This window comes from Muntiacus reevesi, chromosome 5, assembly GCF_963930625.1.
Source record: "Muntiacus reevesi chromosome 5, mMunRee1.1, whole genome shotgun sequence".
NCBI classification, from domain to species: domain Eukaryota; kingdom Metazoa; phylum Chordata; class Mammalia; order Artiodactyla; family Cervidae; genus Muntiacus; species Muntiacus reevesi.
In genome coordinates this window covers 51,249,071-51,270,259 of record NC_089253.1, presented here as the reverse complement: position 1 = coordinate 51,270,259, position 21,189 = coordinate 51,249,071, and the positions used below count along the sequence as shown (strand labels likewise).

Here is a 21,189-nt window from a genome sequence, read left to right as displayed (position 1 = left end):
CTAGAAGCATTTTTATAGATAAAATGAATATACTAGAAGTTTTAAGAGCCAGCATTTTCTGAGCACAGCAGTTTTTAAAGATCAATTAACATACAATGCAGTGAAGCATTTAATAAAGTAATTTGATTACTGTCATTTCTAATTCTAAATACTACCTTACTTAGGCTAAAACAATTAGAAGCAAAAAGAAATTATCAGTGAAAACTACAATGTACAAGGAAATTTCAATACAAAATTTGTCATATAAATTTCATTTTATTCAAATACATGTGGAAATTTGGAGAAATGATTTATAAAGAACCACCTTCATTTCTTCAATCATCAAAATAAAAGGTTTACTTTATTTGCAAAGGTATAATGTAATTGATAGGGAAAGCAGTTTTCTCATTTGTCCTTTCAAATAAAAAACACGCAATCCAACTTATGAAGAGCAACAGAGATGGCCAACCACAAACACTAATGCAAGCTTAAGTTCAAAACAGACAACCAATCAAAATTACTTTGGGGCCAATTTCCTGGTTTTGATCACTGTACTGCAGTTATATAAGTTAGTACCATTGGGGAATCTGGGAACTCTTTTTAATATCTTTGTAACATTTTTGTTAAGTGAAAAAGTGATAAATTAAAGAACAAAGAATGTTTTAGAGATTTAATGTTCAGATTTTTGAAAATGTGTTAAAAAATTAGTTGGGGCAAATTTTTTAAAAGCAGGGATTAAAGAGACATCGATGTGTGGCATAAAGGAAAGAGCAAGGGCAGAAGTCACAAACATCTGGTCTCATATCAGTGGCATCTCATCTTGGGCAAATTACTCATTTTGTTTAAAAAACAAAAACAAAACTCAAAAATCCTCAGTATCTTCATCTCCAGACCTTCCTCATAGGGTTGTGAAGATAAATTGAAATGTCTGTTATAGGAGAGTTCATTTAATATACAGCATGTTAAATTCTGATGAGGAAGTACAAGAAAGAAAATGAGAGAAAAGTAAGAATTATGCTCACTCTATATATTTAGAGAACAGATCAATCAAAAAGCAAATTTTACTGAAAGAATAGATCAGTAAACATAAAATTACTTGTGTGTTTCAAGACAATAGTGACTATCCCAGGAAAACCATACTATTTCACAAGTGCCTGAATTTCAAAAAAGTGTCGTATCATTTGCAAGGCCTTCCCTCTAAAACAGCTTTATAGATGGGTGAGTGGCTCAGTGAAACCAACAGGCTTCAAAATTCAATGTAAGTTCAAACTTACATTTCAGTATGAGAGCAGAGTCTCTTCGCTCTCACTGTAAAGAGTAAATCTTAATTAGGAATGGATTTTTTTTCAACCTGTTTGTTTCAGTAAACTACTGAAAAATAGCCAATCTAAAGGGATTATTACCAACTTGGGTTTTCTTCAAAGAACAATGTCACCTAAAATCGAATCTGAAACTCACAAAAGTGCTTCATGTAGGAAGGGAGAAAGAAAAAAGTTTCATTATTTGGAAATGAGTGAGAGGGTTATATTTGAGCTGTATACAGTTTATTCACTTATCTCTAACACACCATACTTCAGACCCCAAAACAGCCAGTTTCCTGCACAATACTAATAAATTAAACTCAAAGGGAAGTATTTAAAATATGTGGAATCAAGCAAAAGGTCAGGCGAATTGACATTCAAATAACAGAAAACTAAAACCTTTAGGAAAAAAGGTTCTTTGGGGGCAGGGGAGGGGGGCCTTTATAACAGATGAGTCAGGGTAACACTACATAAAGCCCACAAAATATCAACACCACTGAAAAAGGGACACATAGACCTTACATGGCTCTGATGTGATGCAATAGATGTATGAAGCACTACCTATGAAATCTTGGCAAAAAATTTAACCTTGAATCTATCCACACACTATTTGTTCACCAGAAATAGAAGACAGAGAAACATGTTAAACAATATCACAAGGACACAATCTGAAAATTAGAATGTGGGAAATTTATAAGACAAATGAAATGATCCATTTCTTCAACAAATAAATAATATAATGAAAAGAAGGTTAAGTTTTATAGATTAAAAATACTTAGCAAGACATATCAACCAAAAGCAAAGTGTGGACTTTGTTTGGATACTGATTTGAATAAGCCAAATGTAAAAGATATTTCTGAAATAACTGGAGTTAACATACATGAACTGGCTGCTGGGTAATGTTATGGAGTTACTATTTTGTTTATTACTATTAATTCTTTTAAAGCCCATGTAGATGAAGCAAATACGACAGAACATTAACAATTACTAAGTCTAAGAGGTGGGCTTTACTTATGCTAATCTCTATTTTTAGTATATTTGAAAATGTTTACAATGAAAAGTCAAATAAGTAGTAGCAACATTTTGTGTGACAGCCATCCCCCCCAAGTCATGGAAAGACAGCATTCAATTTCCATCTAAATCCTCCCTGTTTACCCATGATTTGCCCCCTTAAAGTTAAAACTGTGATAAGGACTGAAGAAATATGATGTGACGTACCTGTAGTAGCAGTAGCTAGTGTGACAAGATTCTTTCTTAGCATATCATAGAGAGGGCTGTAAAAGAGATAAAATAAAAAATTAATAATCACATGGTTTTCCATTAATATGTTAAATATATTTTTCATATGCTATGTCCCAACATTCTCTATAACATATAAAGAGGCAGAATTTTTCCCCCAGAATACATTTTTTAAAATTATTAAGTATCAGCATGTTAGTACCCAAGCCTTTGTATTACTCTGCCCTCATAAAAAAATTTTACATTTTATTTCATAAGCTAACAGTAACCCAACTGGGGAGATTTCCTTTAAGACTGCTCCTTCCTTCTAAAGGTTGTTTTACATTTTATTGGAAGGGAGTCTTAGAAAAACTGATCACAAAGCTATAGAGAGAGAAAGAGAACACTGACTTCTCAACTGCGAATTAGCTCCTGATTGTCTAAGTGAATAACCAAGTACCCCATGCAGCTGGAAAATGCCACGCAACAGGTCAGAATAGCTCTAGTGTGATTCTTATGAAGCCCATCACTAACCTTAAACTGCCCAGCAATTCTACATTTCAGCTCATTCTTCCTCGCTATAACAATGCTTCACAAAATCTAACCTAGTCACATCAAGCTCCCTCCTACCTAAGCCTTTATATACGATGTTCAATCTGCCAGAAGCTCTCCTTCAACAGGCTCCCCTGAGTTTTTAATCATCCAGCTCTCAACTCAAATATCACTTCCTCAAGGAACCTTTCAACCCCAAGACCCTGAATCCCATCCCCAATAGTCTCATGTACCTCTTTTATGTAACACTTACCATATATAATTTTACTATGTATTGATGTGACAATTCAATTAAGATGAGGAACAGTGTTTACTGTCTCACTACTCATTAAACTCCATAAAATTAGACACTGTTGCTCACTATTATGTTTCCAGTACCTCACAGTCACCTGATATATGCAGGCCCAACAAATAACTTGTGGACTAAAGGATTAAATAAATATTAATAACCATGGGGATTAAGTGGTTAGGTGTAAGCACCCCAAAAGATAAACAAACGCTTAGTTTTTACCTTGGATCTTTCACAGAGAAGCTCTGACGACCCAGTAGTTCTCCCAAAAGATCTCCACCACAATATACCATATGCTGCTCCTGCTGATCATAAAGCTGCTTCACCATTATATACTGGCCTAGATAATGCATAACCTACATGGGAATAAAATACCATGAAGAGATTTGTCTAGCTGCGGCCCAAAATACAAATTAAATGAGGAGATAAGTTTGTTTGCTAGAGAAAGAGATAACACATTTTGAATATGACTATCAGTACTTATGTAAGGGGTCCTACAACAGGAGAGTTGCCCCCAATTACTATGTTCATCTACTTACTATTATTCTGGACACTAAGAGACCCTTACTTTTAAGAACAGAAATATACCAGTCTGATAATGAGGAAAAGTGGTGAATTTACCAGGTATCCCCTTAAAAATGTTCTCACCAGTCCAAATAAAGGGATCTGTTCTATTACTAGAAGTAATAAACTTTAAATCTGCCTGGATCATAAAAATGTTTTCCAACTCTGGAGCACACAACTACCACAGACTTTGATGTGTGTTCAGTTAAATCTTTCTGGCAAACTGAAGTACAATGGTTAATAAGACATCAGCACTATAAGGGCATAAAACAATTTAAGTGTTTAGCAAAGAAAAATTTAGGCTATCTGACCTTTTCACAGACTTAACGAAATGGAAGGGAAGACACAGAAGTCAGTGATTCAAAAATTTTTAATTATCTAATTTTCCAAATGTTTCCTCCAGGTAGTAGATTTTTTAAAAAACTGTGTGTGGGTAGTGTGTGTGTGAGCGTGTGCTCAGTTGTGTCTGACTCTTTGAGATCCCATGGACTATAGTCTACTAGGTCCCTCTGTCCATAGAATTCTCCAGGCAAGAATACTGGAGTGGGTTGTCATTTCCTACTCCAGGGGATCTTCCCGACCCAGGGCTCGAACCAGCATCTCTTGCACCTTCTGCAATGGCAGGCAGATTCTTTACCACTGTGCCACCCATAAAATCCTTTTTTTAAAATTGCTTAATAGTTAATTTCACTTGATGACAGTTAAGAATTTTATCACAGACCACAAAACAGATCAAAGCAGTAATTTTTATCTTTAGTCCCTGACTTCCCAAGAATTATTAGATATTTGCACAAAACTTTTCCCTATACTGTTTCTATTTTACTGGAGTAACGATGCTCTCAGGCTCTCCTCCATCCCAGGCAACGCATCCCAGTATTAACAGAGCTCTCATATCTAATCGAATATCTAGAGAAAAGTAAGATGAGAAAGAACGTCTACTGTAAGGAAAAGGAAGTTTTACATTTATGTCTATCCAACTTCCAGAAAAAAATAAATCCACTCTATGTATACAAAATAAGATCTTTAAAAACACTACTCTGAATTTGTACATACTACCATTCTCATTATACTATACTGCCTCAATGCACATATGATAACTAGTATTTAAAAGTAAAAATGAGAAAATTCCTCTTTATGTACCAAATAGTGTCAAGATTCACAATAAAGAGCTTATTGTGTAAACTGACTGCCCAACTTTTCCCCCATAAAACAGTTTCCTGAAACAATATATACTTAATTCTGTCTTAACTCAGGCAAACTCTGCCATGCTACTGAAGGAGACTGCATAATGCATTATAACAACTTTATTGATATAAAAATCCACATTTTAATAAGAGTTTGGAAAAAAGTTTTATCAGAATTTTAAATATAAAGTCCAAAATGATACACTTAATTTAAAATGACAATGGAAATACGAGTATTCTAGAAAAACTGAAATGCCTCCAGATTTGCTTCCTAAAGAGGTAGAATGACTCAGGAATACAGCATTGCTAATAGGTGCTAGCTGTTTTGTGTGTGTGCTCAGTTGTGTCCAACTCTTTGCAACTCCATCGACTGTAGCCTGCCAGGCTCCTCTGTCCATAGAATTTTCCAGACAAGAATTCTGGAGTGGGTTGTTATTTTCTCCTCCAGGGGATCTTCCCAACCCAGGGATCGAATCCACATCTCTTGTGTCTCCTGCATTAGCAGGCAGATTCTTTACCACTGTACCACCTGGAAAGCCCTGATAAGCTTTTATGAAAAGTCAAAAAAAGCTTGATAATTTGTTCCTTCCCTCTGTTTAAGAAGGGTTAGATATTTACTCTACTAAATCCAAGCAGTTCAGAGAGACTAATGTTTCAATAGAGTTTTTTCCACTTAAAGAATTTTTGTTTAAAAAAAAAAATTAGAAACTAAGTTATTTAAATGCATAAGTATTTAACATAACTCAGTCCTCAGAAGAGTATCTGACCACACCCTCTGCACTGGAAGCCAAAGTCTTAACCACTGGACCACTAGGGAAGTCCCAGCTTACCTCTTTAACAGTGAACATTTCACCTTGTGCACCTGCTGCTTGCAAAATCTTCAAAAGAGGCAGTTTTGGTCGTACCTGATATAAACATAAAATAAACCTGCTATTTACATTTCAATCAGAGTGGTCTCTGAAATCCAAGGGAAAATCAAACCTTAAACTTCTTTTTTTTTTTAACAAACCCTGGCAGACTAATTTAGCATCTAGTAACTACAGATGATCAGACTATTACTTGCTAATTTTCTGAAAAATCACATTTTTAAAAGACAGCATGTTCATACCCACTAGGATGGCTATAACAAAAGTGTTGGAGAGGATATAAGGAAACTGGAACCCTTATGCACTGCTAATGGGAATGTAAAATGGTGCAGCAACTGTGAAACAGTTTGGCAGTTACTCAAAAAGTTAAACATAGAATTACCGTATGACCCAGCAGTTCCACTTCTAGGTGTATATCCAAAAGAACTGAAAGCAGGGACTCAAGTAAATATCTGTATGCCACTGTTCATAGCAGCATTATTCATAATAGCCAAAATATGGAAACAACCTAAACACCACTGATAGATGAATGGATAAATAAGGTGTGGTATATACATACAAGGAACAGTGACTTTGCCATCTCCTGAGTCTGATTGTGGAGTATGTCTTTAGTCCAACAATTTAACTTTTTTCAGTTTATGTGATCGAATTTGTCTCTCTCTTCCTCTTACAGCCTCTTTGGTTTTGTCTTAAAGTTGCTCTTATTCTAAAGTTTTACAACATCTCCTAAATTTCCTTCTAATATTTTTTATCATTTCACTTTTTACATTGAAATCTATCTCTCTGGAATTTATTTTTGTTTAAGGTTTGAGGTCTTCCCCTGTTTCCATCTAGAGATGGTCAATTAAGAAAAAGCCCTTTATTACATAAGCCACATTTTCCCTTATCAAATCCAAATTCCAGCTTTATCATAAACTTATACATAATACTTATATATGGTGCAATATATATAAAATCATAAACAAAATTACGTATTTTCATGTTAAAGGAAAAGATCTGGAACAAGATACACCAAACTGATAATAGTGTTATCTTAGGGGGAGAGAACTTTGAGGGAAGAAGGGAGGAGATGGTCACAGGAATCTCTACAGATAAATATGTGATAAAAGTTTGAATTTTTCAATAAGAATACACTTGCTATATTTACAATTTAAAAGTGATTTTTAAAGAAAACAGACTAGCTACAATGAAGTGAGAAAGAAGACAAACATATAACTTGGCCCCAAATTCTCCACTAGCCAGTCATATCCTAAAACAGGGTGGTGTTTAAAATGTGCCATTTTGAGCAATCTGAAACCTTTAAATATTTATTTAACCAATGATCAATTCAAATTTATGAGCACTGATGCTATTTATGACATTTAAAAAGTAATCTTCTCTGCTCTACATAAAATCCTAGTCAATGAAGTCAGAGACATGCCCCAATCTATTCAAAAACTTGAAGAAAAACAGGAATGCCTAAAAATAATTTACCTGATTGGTTTGTTCTGGAGAGATCCTGCAAGCACTGTCAGATGCTGAACACTGGGCAGAGGTGGAAAATGATGTCATTTTGGCAGTGAAGTGATGTGAAGTCTGCTGTTAAGTGTAAGCGGGGGGATAAAAAAATTATAAAGTATCTTCTAAAGTAGAAAATTCTCTTCAGGATATACAAAAAAAAAAGCAGCAAGTAGAAGTAAAAAAAGACACATATATCAGAGCACCCTAGCCAAGTGCTGCAGTTCTGATCACTTTCTAGTTGATTCTGAAAAAAAATGGAAGAGCGTAATTAAGAGTAAAAACCATCTGTACTTCCCTCGAGTGAAGTCTGCAAGAGAAATCGGTTCAGGCATGTTCCAACCTCTACACTGATGACGATGAGTACAATTTTAGCTGAAAGTGAAACTTACAATCAATACCTCCCCTGTAGATCACACAGTTCTCTAGTATCTCCTCCTCTTTTGGACACACCCCCTAGGAGACAGATGCAGGGCTGAGGGAATTACCAAGATTAAGTAACAGGTTTAAGATTTCAAGACCATGCCTAGGAAAACCTCTGCAACATGTTCAAACATGTCTTGGCAAGAGACCACAGGAAAGTGAGAGACAAAATATTCAGTATCAGTTAAAACAGCTTTTAAAATGTGCCAAGCCCAAAGAGCATATAGCAACTAAATACCTATAAAATGGGTTAAACCAAGGTGGACAAACAACATCAAAGGAGAGATACAAGAATTGAAATAAAGAGTAAGTAAGGTTTAATTATTTTTCACCTTTTATCTCTTGTCCTTTAAAACAAAACAAAACAAAACAAAAGCCCTATATGGGTTTCCCTGATGGTCCAGTGGTTAAGAATCCACCTTGTGATATAGGGAACACTGGTTCAATTTCTGGTCAAGGAAGATCCCACCTGCCACAGGGCAACTAAGCCCACGCGCTACAACTATGGAGCCCATGCGCTACGACCACTTAAAGCCTGCACGGCTAGAGCCCACTCTTCACCACCACACAGAGGCCACCACACACTGCGACAAAGCGGAGCGCCCACCTGCCACACTAGAGAAAGCCTGCATACAGCAACGAAGACCTACCACAGTCAAAATTAAACAGATTTCCATTAAAAAACTATAGAGAAAGAAAAAAATTTTAAATAAACTTGCGCTTACCCTCAGAACTTTTTCTAGTAAAAAGCTGATAAAAGTCAGTGAAATTTATAAATAAAATAAAATCAACAGAGTCTGATTTGCAGGTAACAAGACTCCTCACTCTTCTGAAAAGACTTATTAAAGACAACAAAGTATAAATTCAACCCTCAGGACTTCCCTGGTGGTCCAGAGGTTAAGAACCTGCCTTCCAACACAGGGGACACGGGTTTGATCCCGGGTCAGGGAACTAAGATCCCTCACGCTGTGGGGCTCTGGAGACCAGGCACCACAAGCCTGCGCATCACAACAAAGAGCCCACGACACATTATAAGATCCTACAACTAAGATCCAATGAGGTCAAAACTAAATTTTTTTTAGTGCTATCCTAAATTAATTAAATTCAACCCTCTTTCTATCAGCTTCCCTTGCTATAAAATGGAAGTCAAACAGGGTATACAACTTGTCATTTTAAAGCAGCTAGCTTTTCTTTCCTTAATGGATTTATGGCTATGCTGGGTCTCCACTGCTGCTTGAGGGTTTTCTAGTTGAAGGGACTGGGGTTTCCTCTCCAGCTGCAGTATGAGGGCTGCTCTTGCTGCAGAGCAGGCTCCAGAGCACACAGGTTTCAGCAGCTGCGGGATGTGGGCTCAGCAGTTGCGGCACCATGGTCTTAGCTGTCCTGGAACATGTGGGATCTTCCTGGACCAGGGATCAAACCAGTGTCCCTGCACTGTAAGCAGGCTCATGACCAACGGACTACCAGGGAAGCCCTGAAGCAGCTAGTTTTTAAGTGGCACTGCAAACCTATTCTTAAAAAACCCTCATCTCCCTGAACCTACCAATCCCAGTCTCCAATGGCTGTGCTTGCACAGGTCAGGGAGCTGGAAGCTATCCATGATTCCTTTTTTCTCTCACCCTTCACAATTCGGAAGCTCTATCTTCAAAATAAAATCACGTGTCACTACTTCCATTATTACTATACTAACCAAACTTTCCAGCTCTGAACTGCCTTAGTTCCTAAAGGTTTTCTTGCTCCACCCTTGCCCCTCAGGCTCCTAAACCTCTTCCTTTCGTCTCTGCTTAAATGTCAGTTTATCAATGAGGCCTTCCAAAGACAATACATTTTTGAAACTGCAACTCCCAACCTCCCAGTATTCCCTATCTCCTTCCCTGATTTATTCCTCTCTTCTTCACTGTCCTTGTTATCAACCTATTATATAGTTTAATTTTTATTATGTAAGACATAAGCTATAAGTGGGAAGGAATGTATATTTATTTGTTCACTAATATATCCCCAGTGCCTAAATTGTCAATTATATACACAGTAGAGCAACACAGTGAATACAAATATTAGTAACAGTTTGAATGGTTTCCAAAAACGGCCCCCAATGAACCACATCTCCCCACTGGAGACCACACAGAAAGGCCCTGGCCCACTTTTACCTGATTTTTTAAATAATGCAATAAACATCCACAAACTATGATTCTGACAACAATCACACTTAACCATAAGATTCTCTCCTACCATCCCCTGCCTCCTCCCAACACTCATCCTGAATCCTATTTTGATTTTCTCTCCTTCCTTTTTAAGCACTTCACTGCATCAAAATGGAATCCTAAAAAATACATATTTTTAGTTTGGTTGCTTTCAACTTACAAAAAAAGAAGTACATTATATGTAATTACAGGAATTTTCCCAAACAGGTGTTTGGTTTATAGTTAGTTACCTGATCACTAATGATGTTATCTCCACATATTTATCAGCCATGTATATTTCCTCTTTTGTGAAATGTTGTGTTTTACACACTTTTCTAATTGATTTTTTGTCAATTTGCAATAGTTCTTTGTATATTTTTAATATTAACCCTTTGTCAATATAATGTCCTGCAAATATCTTCTCCCAATTTTAACTTCCTTTCCATTTTCTAGGTGGAAAAAAACTTTTATGGGCAAAAACTTAATTTTAATGAACTCAAATTTATATTTATCAATCTTCTCTTTTTCAGTCAATGGTCTCTGCCTCTTCAAGGTTTCATTTTCACCAATATATGGATGGCCATTTTTTTTTCCTGTTCTATCTGCTGAATACTTTCTTGATTGACAGCCACCTTTGCTATGTAGCAACACATACTGGTGTTCACAAGTTCTCTATTCTAGTCTACTAGATGATCTTTCTGTCTATACAACTCCACATCTAATCCTTACATCTTATCATGAATCTTGTTATCCTATAGGGCAAGTCCCCTGCCATTCCTTTTTATTTATTTTTTATTTTTTTATTTTTTATTTTTTTTGCCATTCCTTTTTAGAAGTGACAAGCTATTCTTGGCCCTTAACTCTTCCATACAAAATTTAGCATCATCAAACTCCATGAAAATCCCTGCTCAAGTTGTTTTCCAATCATTAATATGACATATTCCTCTATTTATTAAGGTTTTATTTAATATCTCTTATTAAGTCTTCAACTTTCCCTTTAGAGGTCCGGCATATTTGTTTTAGACTGATTTCTTAAGTTGGTGTTCTGATACTACTGTGATGCCTTCTCACTGTTTTTTAGTGGGTTTTGCATATGTACAGAAATACAAATGACTTTCAATAAACTTATATCCAGTCACCTTGCTAAACTCATAATTTTGTCTATAGATCCTTCTGTTTTCTATGTAAATGACCATATCACCTGCGAATAAAAATTTCATTCCTCTTTTCCAATTCTTGTGCCTCTAATTCCTTCTACTTGTCTTACATTACTGCTTAGGACTGGCGATACAATACTGAATACACACCGTATCAAGCATCTCTGTCTCTGATTTTAAAGGGAGTGTTTCTAATGCTTCCCTATATAACATGTTTTCTCTATTTTTTTCTAATAGTTATACCTTACTGGCTTCAGAAGGTTCCTTTTCTTCCTCATTGAATCAAGATTGCTGGGAGAAATATCAATAACCTCAGGCATGCAGATGACAGCAGAAAGTGAAGAACAACTAAAGAACTGCTTGATGATAGTGAAAGAGGAGAGTGAAAAAGCCGGCTTAAAACGCAACATTCAAAAAACTAAGATCATGGCATCTGGTCCCATCACTTCATGGCAAATTGATGGGGAAACAATGGAGACAGTGACAGACTTCATTTTCTTGGATTCCAAAATCACTGCAGATGGTGACTGCAGTCATGAAATTAAAAGACGTGTGCTCTCTGGAAGAAAACCTATGACCAACCTAGATAGAATATTAAAAAGCAGAGACATTACTTTGCCAACAAAGGTCCATCTAGTCAAAGCTATGGTTTTTTCCTGTACTCATGGACAAATGTGAGAGTTGGACCATAAAGAAAGCTGAGCGTGGAAGAAGTGATGCATTCGAGCTGTGGTGCTGGAGAAGACTCTTTAGAGTCCTTTGGACTGCAAGGAGATCAAACCAGTCAATCCTAAATGAAATCAGTCCTGAATATTCATTGGAAGGACTGATGCAAAGCTGAAGCTCCAATACTTTGGCCACCTGATGCCAAGAACTGATCATTAGAAAAGACTCTGATGCTGGGAAAGATCGAAAGCAGAAGGGGATGACAGAGGATGAGATGGTTGGATGGCATCACCAACTCGATGGATATAAGTCTGAGCCAGCTCCAGTGACGGACAGGGAAGCTTGGCGTGCTGCAGTCCATGGGGTTGCAAAGAGTCAGACACTACTGAGCGACTGAACCGAAGAATATATCAAGGGCAAACATGCTACTATATACAAAACAGATAACCAACAACAACCTACATATAACACACAGAACCATACTCAGTATTTTGTAATAACCTGTAAGGGAAAGGAATTTGAAAAAGAATATATATGTGTGTATCTATCTATATTTACAGATATATGTAAAACTGAATCACTGTGTTGGATAACTAAAACACGACACTGTAAATCAACTATACTTCAATAAAATTTTTTTAAAAAAGAATATATCATGGAAGAGTGATTTAGGAAATGCTTTTTCTTTATCTATTGAAATGACCATGATTTTTTTCATCTTTTATTAATGTGATAAAATTTTGAATTTCATTTATGGATTTTCTAATATTAAATTCCTGCTCATCTGAGATCAATCCAACTTGGTTTTGGATATTATTCTTTTTGAAAACTATTGGCTTTGATTTCCTAACACTTTGGTTAGGTTGTAAAGTCTCTATGAAATAAATCTGTTTTCCATTGTGTCTTATTTGAATGTCAGGGTTAGCTGGCCTAACAGAATAAATTGTTTAGTCCCTATTTGTCTACAGTCTGAAAAATAATTCTATAAAACTCGGATGTTCTAGTCTTTGAAAGCCTCACCTACAAAACTTATAAAACCCAGTGTTTCCTTTCTGGGAAAATTTTTAATCGCTGCTTGAGCTTAATAAATATTATTCAAGCTTTTTTCTTCTTCCATTGTCTAAATCTTCAAAATTGCTGGCATACAGTTGATAGTATTCTTTTAACCTCTATCCAATGTATAGATGCATCCTTCTTTCCATTTGTGATATTGTTTACTATATCTTATTACCTCTCCAACTTAAAAAAAAAATTACTGTTATTTCCTGATACCATAAATTAGACACTTTGTTGTTGTTCAGTCACTAAGCTGTCTCTGACTCTGTGACCTCATGAACTGCAGTGTGACAGGCTTCCCTGTGCTTCACCATCTCCTGGAGCTTGCTCAAACTCATGTCCATTGAGTCGGTGATGCCATCCAACCATCTCATCCTCTGTCGCCCCCTTCCTCTCCCACCTTCAATCTTTCCCAGCATCAGGGTCTTTTCCAACGAGTTGGCTCTTCGAATCAAGGGACCAAAGTATTAGAGCTTCAGCACCAATGAATATTCAGGGTTGATTTCCTTTAAGATTGACTGGTTTGATTTCCTTGCTGTCCACGGGAGTCTCAAGAGTCTTCTCCAGCACCACAGTTCAGAAGCATCAATTCTTCAGCGCTAAACCTTCTTTAAAGTCCAACTCTCACATTCATCCATGACTACTGAAAAGACCATAGAGAGCCTTGAGTATATGGACCTCTGTTGGCAAGGTGATGTGTCTGCTTTTTAACACACTGTCTAGGTGTGACCTACAATTAAGAGACATAAAATGAATTCTCCCATCATGATGGTGAATTTGTCCACTGATCCCAGAGTAGTTCTACCAATTTTACTTCACCTACTGCAAGGATTTTAAAAAATTATTTACTTTACTTTTTTGGCCGCGCTGGGTTTTCTTTGCTGTGCTGGGTCTTCTTTACTGTGCATGGGCTTTCTCTTCTTTGCTGTGACGCACACTTCTCTTCTCACTGCAGTGGCTTCTCTTGTTGCAGAGCACAAGCTCTAGGCATGCAGGCTTCAGCAGCTGCAGCTCTCAGGCTCAAGAGCATGGGCTCAGCAGTTCTGGTGCACAGGTTTAGTTGCCCTGCCGCATGTGGAAACTTCTAGGACAAGGGGTTGAACCCGGGTCCCCTGCAATGGCAAGCAGATTCTTAAGCAGTGGATCACCAGTGGAGTCCTATTTTAAGGATTTTTAACTTGAGGCACTCACACTTTAAACTGCTATATCTCTTGGTGCATTCTTAATATATAGTGATTATCACTATGTCATGATTTTTATCTTTAACTGGTGAATCAAGTCCATTTACTGTAATTGATAAATATAAATCTGTCTCTACCATCTTAATTCAGCATTGCAATTTGTCCTATTCTTCCTTTTAATATGTTATTACCTTTCTTGAAATTGCATCTCTGTCTTCCTGCTAGTAAGATATGAACTTAAGCACAGTATCATTTGGACTTTAAATTCTGGAACAGAACTATTTTTCTCTCTCTTGATTTTTCCTTTTCTCCTTCCCTCTCCCACTCTCTTCTCCCTTTTTTTCTTTTGCTTTAGCCTTTACCACAATAAATGACACCAAGATATCTAATCACCTTTACTTCATGTATCTCCTGTAACATTTTCTGGATTTGCATCACTCAGTACTTATCTAGAGCTGTTATCAATGTGGGTCTTTAGGTGGCAAGGCTTCCAATACCTTATACACCTGAATATACCTGTATCATGCCGTTCTATTTAAATCTGGTTAGGTATAAAACTCTAGTTTCCCTATAAAACCTAAAGAAACTTTTGTCTTTTTCCATTTATTGATGCTGTTCAAAATGTTAATGTCAATTCAATTTTTGCTTCTTTATATGTGTGATCTGTTCTTCCTCTCTGAGGCTTCTACAATTTTCTTTAGCTGTTATACTCTTAAATTTCACTATAATGCTCCTGGTGTTCAGTCGCTAAGTCATGTCCAACTCCTGGCGACCCCATGGCTGGACCTGCCAGGCTCCTCTGCCCATGGGATGTTCCAGCCAAGAATACCAGAGTGGGTTGCCCTTTCCTTCTCCAGGAGATTTTCCCAACTTAGGGATCAAACCTGCATCTCTTGCATTGCAGGCGGATTCTTAACCACTGAGCCATCTGGGAAGCCCAAGAAATGAGTTTTTCTGGACCTCTCATATTTACCACTCTAAGAAACCTTTCCATCTAGGGACTTTGTTTTTCCTTTGTAATTTTAAGAGAACTATTTTTTCCATTATTTCTTCAATACTTCCTCCTTTTCATTTATTTTCTCTAAGAGGCCTATTATTCACATATATCTCTATATCTATTCTCCTTATCTTTTAGCTTTTCATATATATATATATATATATATATATATATATATATTTTTTTTTTTTTTTTTTGTCTTTTTCCCCTTTGTTCTGGGAGATCTCCTCACTCTAGAATTCTAATTCATCTAATTGTATCCATTCCATTATTCCACCCATTTGATGTGCTGTTCTATGTTTCAACCACTGTATTTTCAAGCCCACTATTTCTGCTTGGTTCTCTCAGCCTCTGCTTATTCTTGTTTCAAGTTGCTAATATCAACCCTATTTCTTTCAGACTGATTATCTAACTTTAAACCCTTGATCTATCTCTTCTATTATTTCTGTTCCAAAGAAACCTATACATTGTTCTCCTCTTGAAATACCTGTGCTCTTCAACATTCTTTTTCCCTAGAGGACAGTAGCTATTCTAATAGGTGAAGCATTAGAGAGAAGACCAAATTCCACTCAATATCAGTCACAGTAAGCTGAGTAAGGGAGGAAATAAGCACTAAAGCAGGAAATCCCAAGCACCAGAAAACCACAATTACTCTCCACCCCATACAATCACTGCTCAACCAAGGAGTCGTCTTTTGTTCCCCAGAGAGATACAGCATTATGACAGGGATTTGGGGAGACCTAAGAATTAAGCATTGCTGTTAATAAAGTTAGTGGATGCAATGGAATTCCAACAGAGCTATTCAAAACCCTAAAGGATAATGCCATCAAGGTGCTGCATTCAATACATCAGCAAATCTGGAAGACTTAGCAGTAGCCACAGGATTGGAAATGGTCAATCCTCATCCCAATTTCCAAGAAGGGTAGTCCTAAAGAATGGCTAACCATCAGACAATTGCACTCATCTCCCATGCTAGTAAGGTCATGCTTAAAATCTTGCATGTTAACCTTCAGCATTATGAGAACCAAGAACTTCCAGATGTCCAAGCTGGGTTTAGAAAAGGAAGAGGAACCAGAGATCAAATTGCCAACATTCGCTGGATCACAGAGAAAGCAAGGGAATTGCAGAAAAATGTCTACCTCTGTTTCATCAACTACACTAAAGCCTTTGACTGTGTGGATCATAACAAACTGTGGAAAACTCTTAAAGAGATGGGAATACCAGACCATTTTACCTGTCTCCTGAGAAACCTGTATGAGGGTCAAGAAGAAACAGAATCCTGTATGGAACAACTGACTGGTTCCAAATTGTAAAGGAGTACAACAGGGTTGTCTGCTGTCACTCTATTTGTTTAACCTATACACTGAGCACATCATGAGAAATGCTAGGCTGGAAGAGTTACAAGCTGGAATCAAGACAGGCAGGAGAAACAAAAACAACCTCAGATATGCAGATGACACCACTCTAATGGCAGAAAGCAAAGAGGCACTAAAGAAACTCTTGATGAGGGTGAAGGAGGAGAGTGAAAGAGCCAGCTTAAAACTAAATATTAAAAAACTAAGATCATGGTGTCTGGCCCCATCACTTTATCGCAAATAGAAGGGGAAGTAGTGACAGATTTTCTCTTCTTGGGCTCCAAAATCATGGCAGATGGTGACTGCAGCCATGAGATGAGAAGACGATTGCTCCTTGGCAGGAAAGCTATGACAAACCTAGAGAGTGTGTTGAAAAGCAGAGATTTTACTCTGCCAACAAACGTTCACACAGTCAAGGCTATGGTCTTCCCAGTGGGCATGTACAGTTGTGAGAGCTGGACAGTAAAGAAGGCAGAACACCAAAGATTGATGCCTTTGAACTGTGGTGCTGGAGAAGACTCCTGAGAGTCCCTTGGACAGCAAGGAGATCAAACCAGTCAATCTTAAGGGAAATCAACCCTAAATACTCGTCGGAAGGACTGATGCTGAAACTAATGCTCCAGTATTTTGGTCATCTGACACAAACAGCCAGCTCACTGAAAAAGTTCCTCATGCTAGGAAAGATTGAGGGCAGGAGGAGAAGAGGGCATCAGAGGATGAGATGGCTGGATGGCATCACTGATGCAATGGACATGAACTTCGGCAAACTTTGTGAGATGGTGAGGAACAGGGAGGCCTGGTATGTTGCAGTCTATGGGGTTGCAAAGGGTTGGACAGGACTAGGCAACTGAACAAGAAATAAGGAGGTAAAGGACAGAGAATGGACTGTCTAAACTCAGTCACCACTTTTTTTTTCTCAGTCCCTCCCAAGTATAGGCTTCTGTTATGCCCTGATTTACTTCTGAGGAGAGCTAGACCAGAGCTGAGTCATAGCAAGTGTGAAAAAAGGTAATTCCAAGGTAATGAGGCAGGGAAGAAACTAGGGCAGCATTCCAATAGTTCTCTTCTCCCCTGGTTTTATTCTCCTACAGCCACGCCTGGCTGACTCCTGTCTAAGGCCAAACACCCAGCCACCCCCTACTCCCACCCACCTGACAATTCAAAAAAGCCCACATCACCCGCTTGTTTCTCAGTCTTTTCCTTTTATAGTGCCTCTAGAGACAACTTGGGAGAACAGAGCCAGCAGTCAGGCTAGTTGAGCAACTTAGCAGGAACAGGACTTGACTACTTAGCAGTTCTGAAGAATTTAAGCCTCAACAAGGGTTTAACATCTGGCAGAAAGTGTTGTGCCATTAAAGAGATACTGGAGAGGGAGACAGGAGGAGGGTTCAGGAGGGATAGGACATATGGTAGAGGCCAACACAATACTGTAGAGCAACTGTCCTCTAGTAATTGTATTTTGTTCTATATGTCTCAATATTGTACAATTATATCTTTGATAATTATTATTCAAAAAAAACCACAAAAAACTGGAGTTTACAAAGTGCTTAGATCCATAACAGCATGTAACAGTTGATTATGAAATCTTACTATCACTTCCTATTATATTGCTTTTACTATGTACTGTTTGTCATACATGAGTTAACTGAAATCATGAATTATAAAAGAGCCTCAGTTAAAAAAAATAAAAATAAGATACTGATTTAAGGGTCAGAGAAGTTGTGAGCAGGACAAATTACTTTTGACTACACAGAGGAGGAATGAGAGGGAATAGACAGCAGTGGAAGGATTTTAAAATGGGAGAATACTGGAAAGAATAGAAGAGAGAAAAATACCTTGAGCAATGGCACTATTCAAGGACATATATGAGAAATGAATTCAGCTGATGGGCTTTGAACCCAAAGCAAGATCTTTTTCCTTTCCCACCCGGAATCTCTTTTGAGTGCAACAGAGTTAGGTATGTTACTTGCTCCTTAAAAGAGAAAACTGAGGCTTCAGTTCAGTTCAGTCACTCAGTCGTGTCCGACTCTTTGCAACCCCATGAACCACAGCACACCAGGCCTCCCTGTCCATCACAAACTCCTGGAGTCTACCTAAACCCATGCCCATTGAGTCGGTGATGCCACCCAACCATCTCATCCTGTCATCCCCTTCTCCTCCTGCCCTCAATCCTTCCCAGCATCAGGGTCTTTTCAAATGAGACAGCTCTTTGCATCAGGTGGCCAAAGTATTGGAGTTTCAGCTTCAGCATCAGTCCTTCCAATGAACACCCAGGACTGATCTCCTTTAGGATGGACTGGCTGGATCTCCTTGCAGTCCAAGGGACTCTCAAGAGTCTTCTCCAACAACACAGTTCAAAAGCATCAATTCTTCGGCACTCAGTTTTCTTTATAGTCCAACTCTCACATCCATACCTGACCACTGGAAAAACCATAGCCTTGACTAGACGGACCTTTGCTGACAAAGTAATGTCTCTGCTCTTTAATATGCTGTCTAGGTTGGTCATAACTTTCATTCCAAGGAGTAAGTAAGTGTCTTTTAATTTCATGGCTGCAATCAACATCTGCAGTGATTTTGGAGCCCCCAAAAATAAAGTCAGCCACCGTTTCCCCATCTATTTGCCATGAAGTGATGGGATGCCATGATCTTAGTTTTCTGAATGTTGAGCTTTAAAGCCAACCTTTTCACTCTCCTCTTTCACTTTCTTCGAGAGGCTTTTTAGTTCTTTTTCACTTTCTGCCATAAGGGTGGTATCATCTGCATCTCTGAGGTTATTGATATTTCACCCAGCAATCTTGATTCCAGCATGTGCTTCCTCCAGCCCAGAGTTTCTCATGATATACTCTGCATATAAGTTAAATAAGCAGGGTGACAATATACAGCCTTGACATACTCCTTTTCCTATTTGGAACCAGTCTATTGTTCCATGTCCAGTTCTAACTGTTGCTTCCTGACCCGCATACAGGTTTCTCAAAAGGCAGGTCAGGTAGTCTGGTATTCCCATCTCTTTCAGAATTTTCCACAGTTTACTGTGATCCACACAGTCAAAGGCTTTGGCATAGTCAATAAAGCAGAAATAGATGTTTTTCTGGAACTCTCTTGCTTTTTCAATGATCCAGTGGATGTTGGCAATTTGATCTCTGGCTCCTCTGCCTTTTCTAAAATGAGCTTGAACATCTGGAAGTTCATGGTTCACATACTGCTGAAGTCTGGCTTGGAGAATTTTGAGCATTACTTTACTAGCGTGTGAGATGAGTGTAATTGTGAGGTAGTTTGAGCATTCTTTGGCACTGCCTTTCTTTGGGATTAGAATGAAAACTGACCTTTTCCAGTCCTGTGGTCATTGCTGAGTTTTCCAAATTTGCTGGCATATTGAGTGCAGCACTTTCACAGCATCATCTTTTAGGATTTGAAATAGCTCAACTGGAATCCCATCACCTCCACTAGCTTTGTTTATAGTAATGCTTCCTAAGGCCCCCTTTTCTTCACAGTCCAGGATGTCTGGCTCTAGGTAAGTGATCATGATTATCTGGGTTGTGAAGATCTTTTTTGTACGGTTCGTCTGTGTATTCTTGCCACCTCTTCTTAATATCTTCTGCTTCTGTTAGATCCATACCATTTCTGTCCTTTATTGAGCCCATCTTTGCATGAAATGTTCCCGTGGTATCTCTAATTTTCTTGAAGAGATTATCTAGTGTTTCCCATTCTGTTGTTTTCTTCTATTTCTGAGGCTTAAAGAAGTCAAATAACTTGTCCAAGATTAAAGCTTATCATTTTACATTCAGTTTCTCAAAACAGGGGTTTCCCTTGCAGCTCAGCTGATAAAGAAGTCGCCTGCAATACAGGAGACCTGGGTTCGATCCCTGGGTTGGGAAGATCCCCTGGAGAAGGGAAAGGCTACCCACTCCAATATTCTGGCCTGGAGAATTCCATGGACTGTACAGTCCATGGGGCTGCAAAAAGTCGGACACAACTGAGCAACTTTCATTTTCACTTCTCAAAACAGAAAGTTCAGTCATCATCTTGCTCTCGCCCTCTTTCTCCATTATCACATCAAACTTTATGGATTTTAACTCTTAAAAATCTTTCAAAACCACCCCTTCTCTTCATTTTCATGACCAACTCCCCACATCAAAAAATATTTCTTGCCTGTGTCAGTGCAGTAGATCCGTAACTATCTCTCTAACCCCACTTCAATTCAAACTCCACACTACAGCCAGAAGGATTAAAAAAACAAACAATCCTGCCCTTCCAGACCCCACTCCACTGCTTGGGACTGTTCTAAAACAGCCCAGGCCCTCAGCACCTTCCCAGTCTTTCCAACGTGCACTGCTCCACACCTCACTCCATGCACCTTGTCCACACTGACCTGTTCTGTTTCTAAAACAGGGCCTTTGCGCACACTGGTCCTTCATTTTGAACACTGAGTTCTGTACCAGACTGACTCATCCTAAAATTTCCAGTCTCTGAGTTAAATGTCATCTTCACAAAAATCATTAACAGATGCTAAAATCATTTAAGTGAAAGGTTGGGGAAAAGGGAAACTTTTAAACATATTGAGCAGGCTTATGGCATTTGACCCATTGACCAATCTTATCTCAAAGAAGAGGGAGAGGCATTCGGACATCAGGTGCTTTCTGTGTGAAGCAAAGGAAAGCAGCCAGTACTTCCTATGAAGCATTCTTGACCCCCTGCCCTCAAGTCCAAATCTAATCAAGCTTCTA

General features: G+C 38.1%; 1 protein-coding gene across 4 annotated transcripts in view; it reads right to left on the bottom strand.

The window, feature by feature from the left end:
* The window catches only part of MDM4 (MDM4 regulator of p53), a 49,958-nt gene that overhangs the window by 21,555 nt on the left and 7,214 nt on the right, over positions 1–21,189 (bottom strand). For 2 of the 4 annotated variants that reach the window (XM_065938223.1, XM_065938219.1), the window contains exons 2-5: positions 7,427–7,531; positions 5,918–5,992; positions 3,562–3,695; positions 2,499–2,554 (exon numbers count right to left, since the gene is read on the bottom strand). In XM_065938223.1, the coding sequence (XP_065794295.1) occupies positions 2,499–2,554; positions 3,562–3,695; positions 5,918–5,992; positions 7,427–7,504 (343 nt within the window). In that variant the 5' untranslated portion in view covers positions 7,505–7,531. Of the gene's footprint in view, positions 1–2,498; positions 2,555–3,561; positions 3,696–5,917; positions 5,993–7,426; positions 7,532–13,781; positions 14,045–21,189 lie in introns of all 4 variants that reach the window. The other 2 variants (XM_065938221.1, XM_065938220.1) reach the window with 2 other exon arrangements.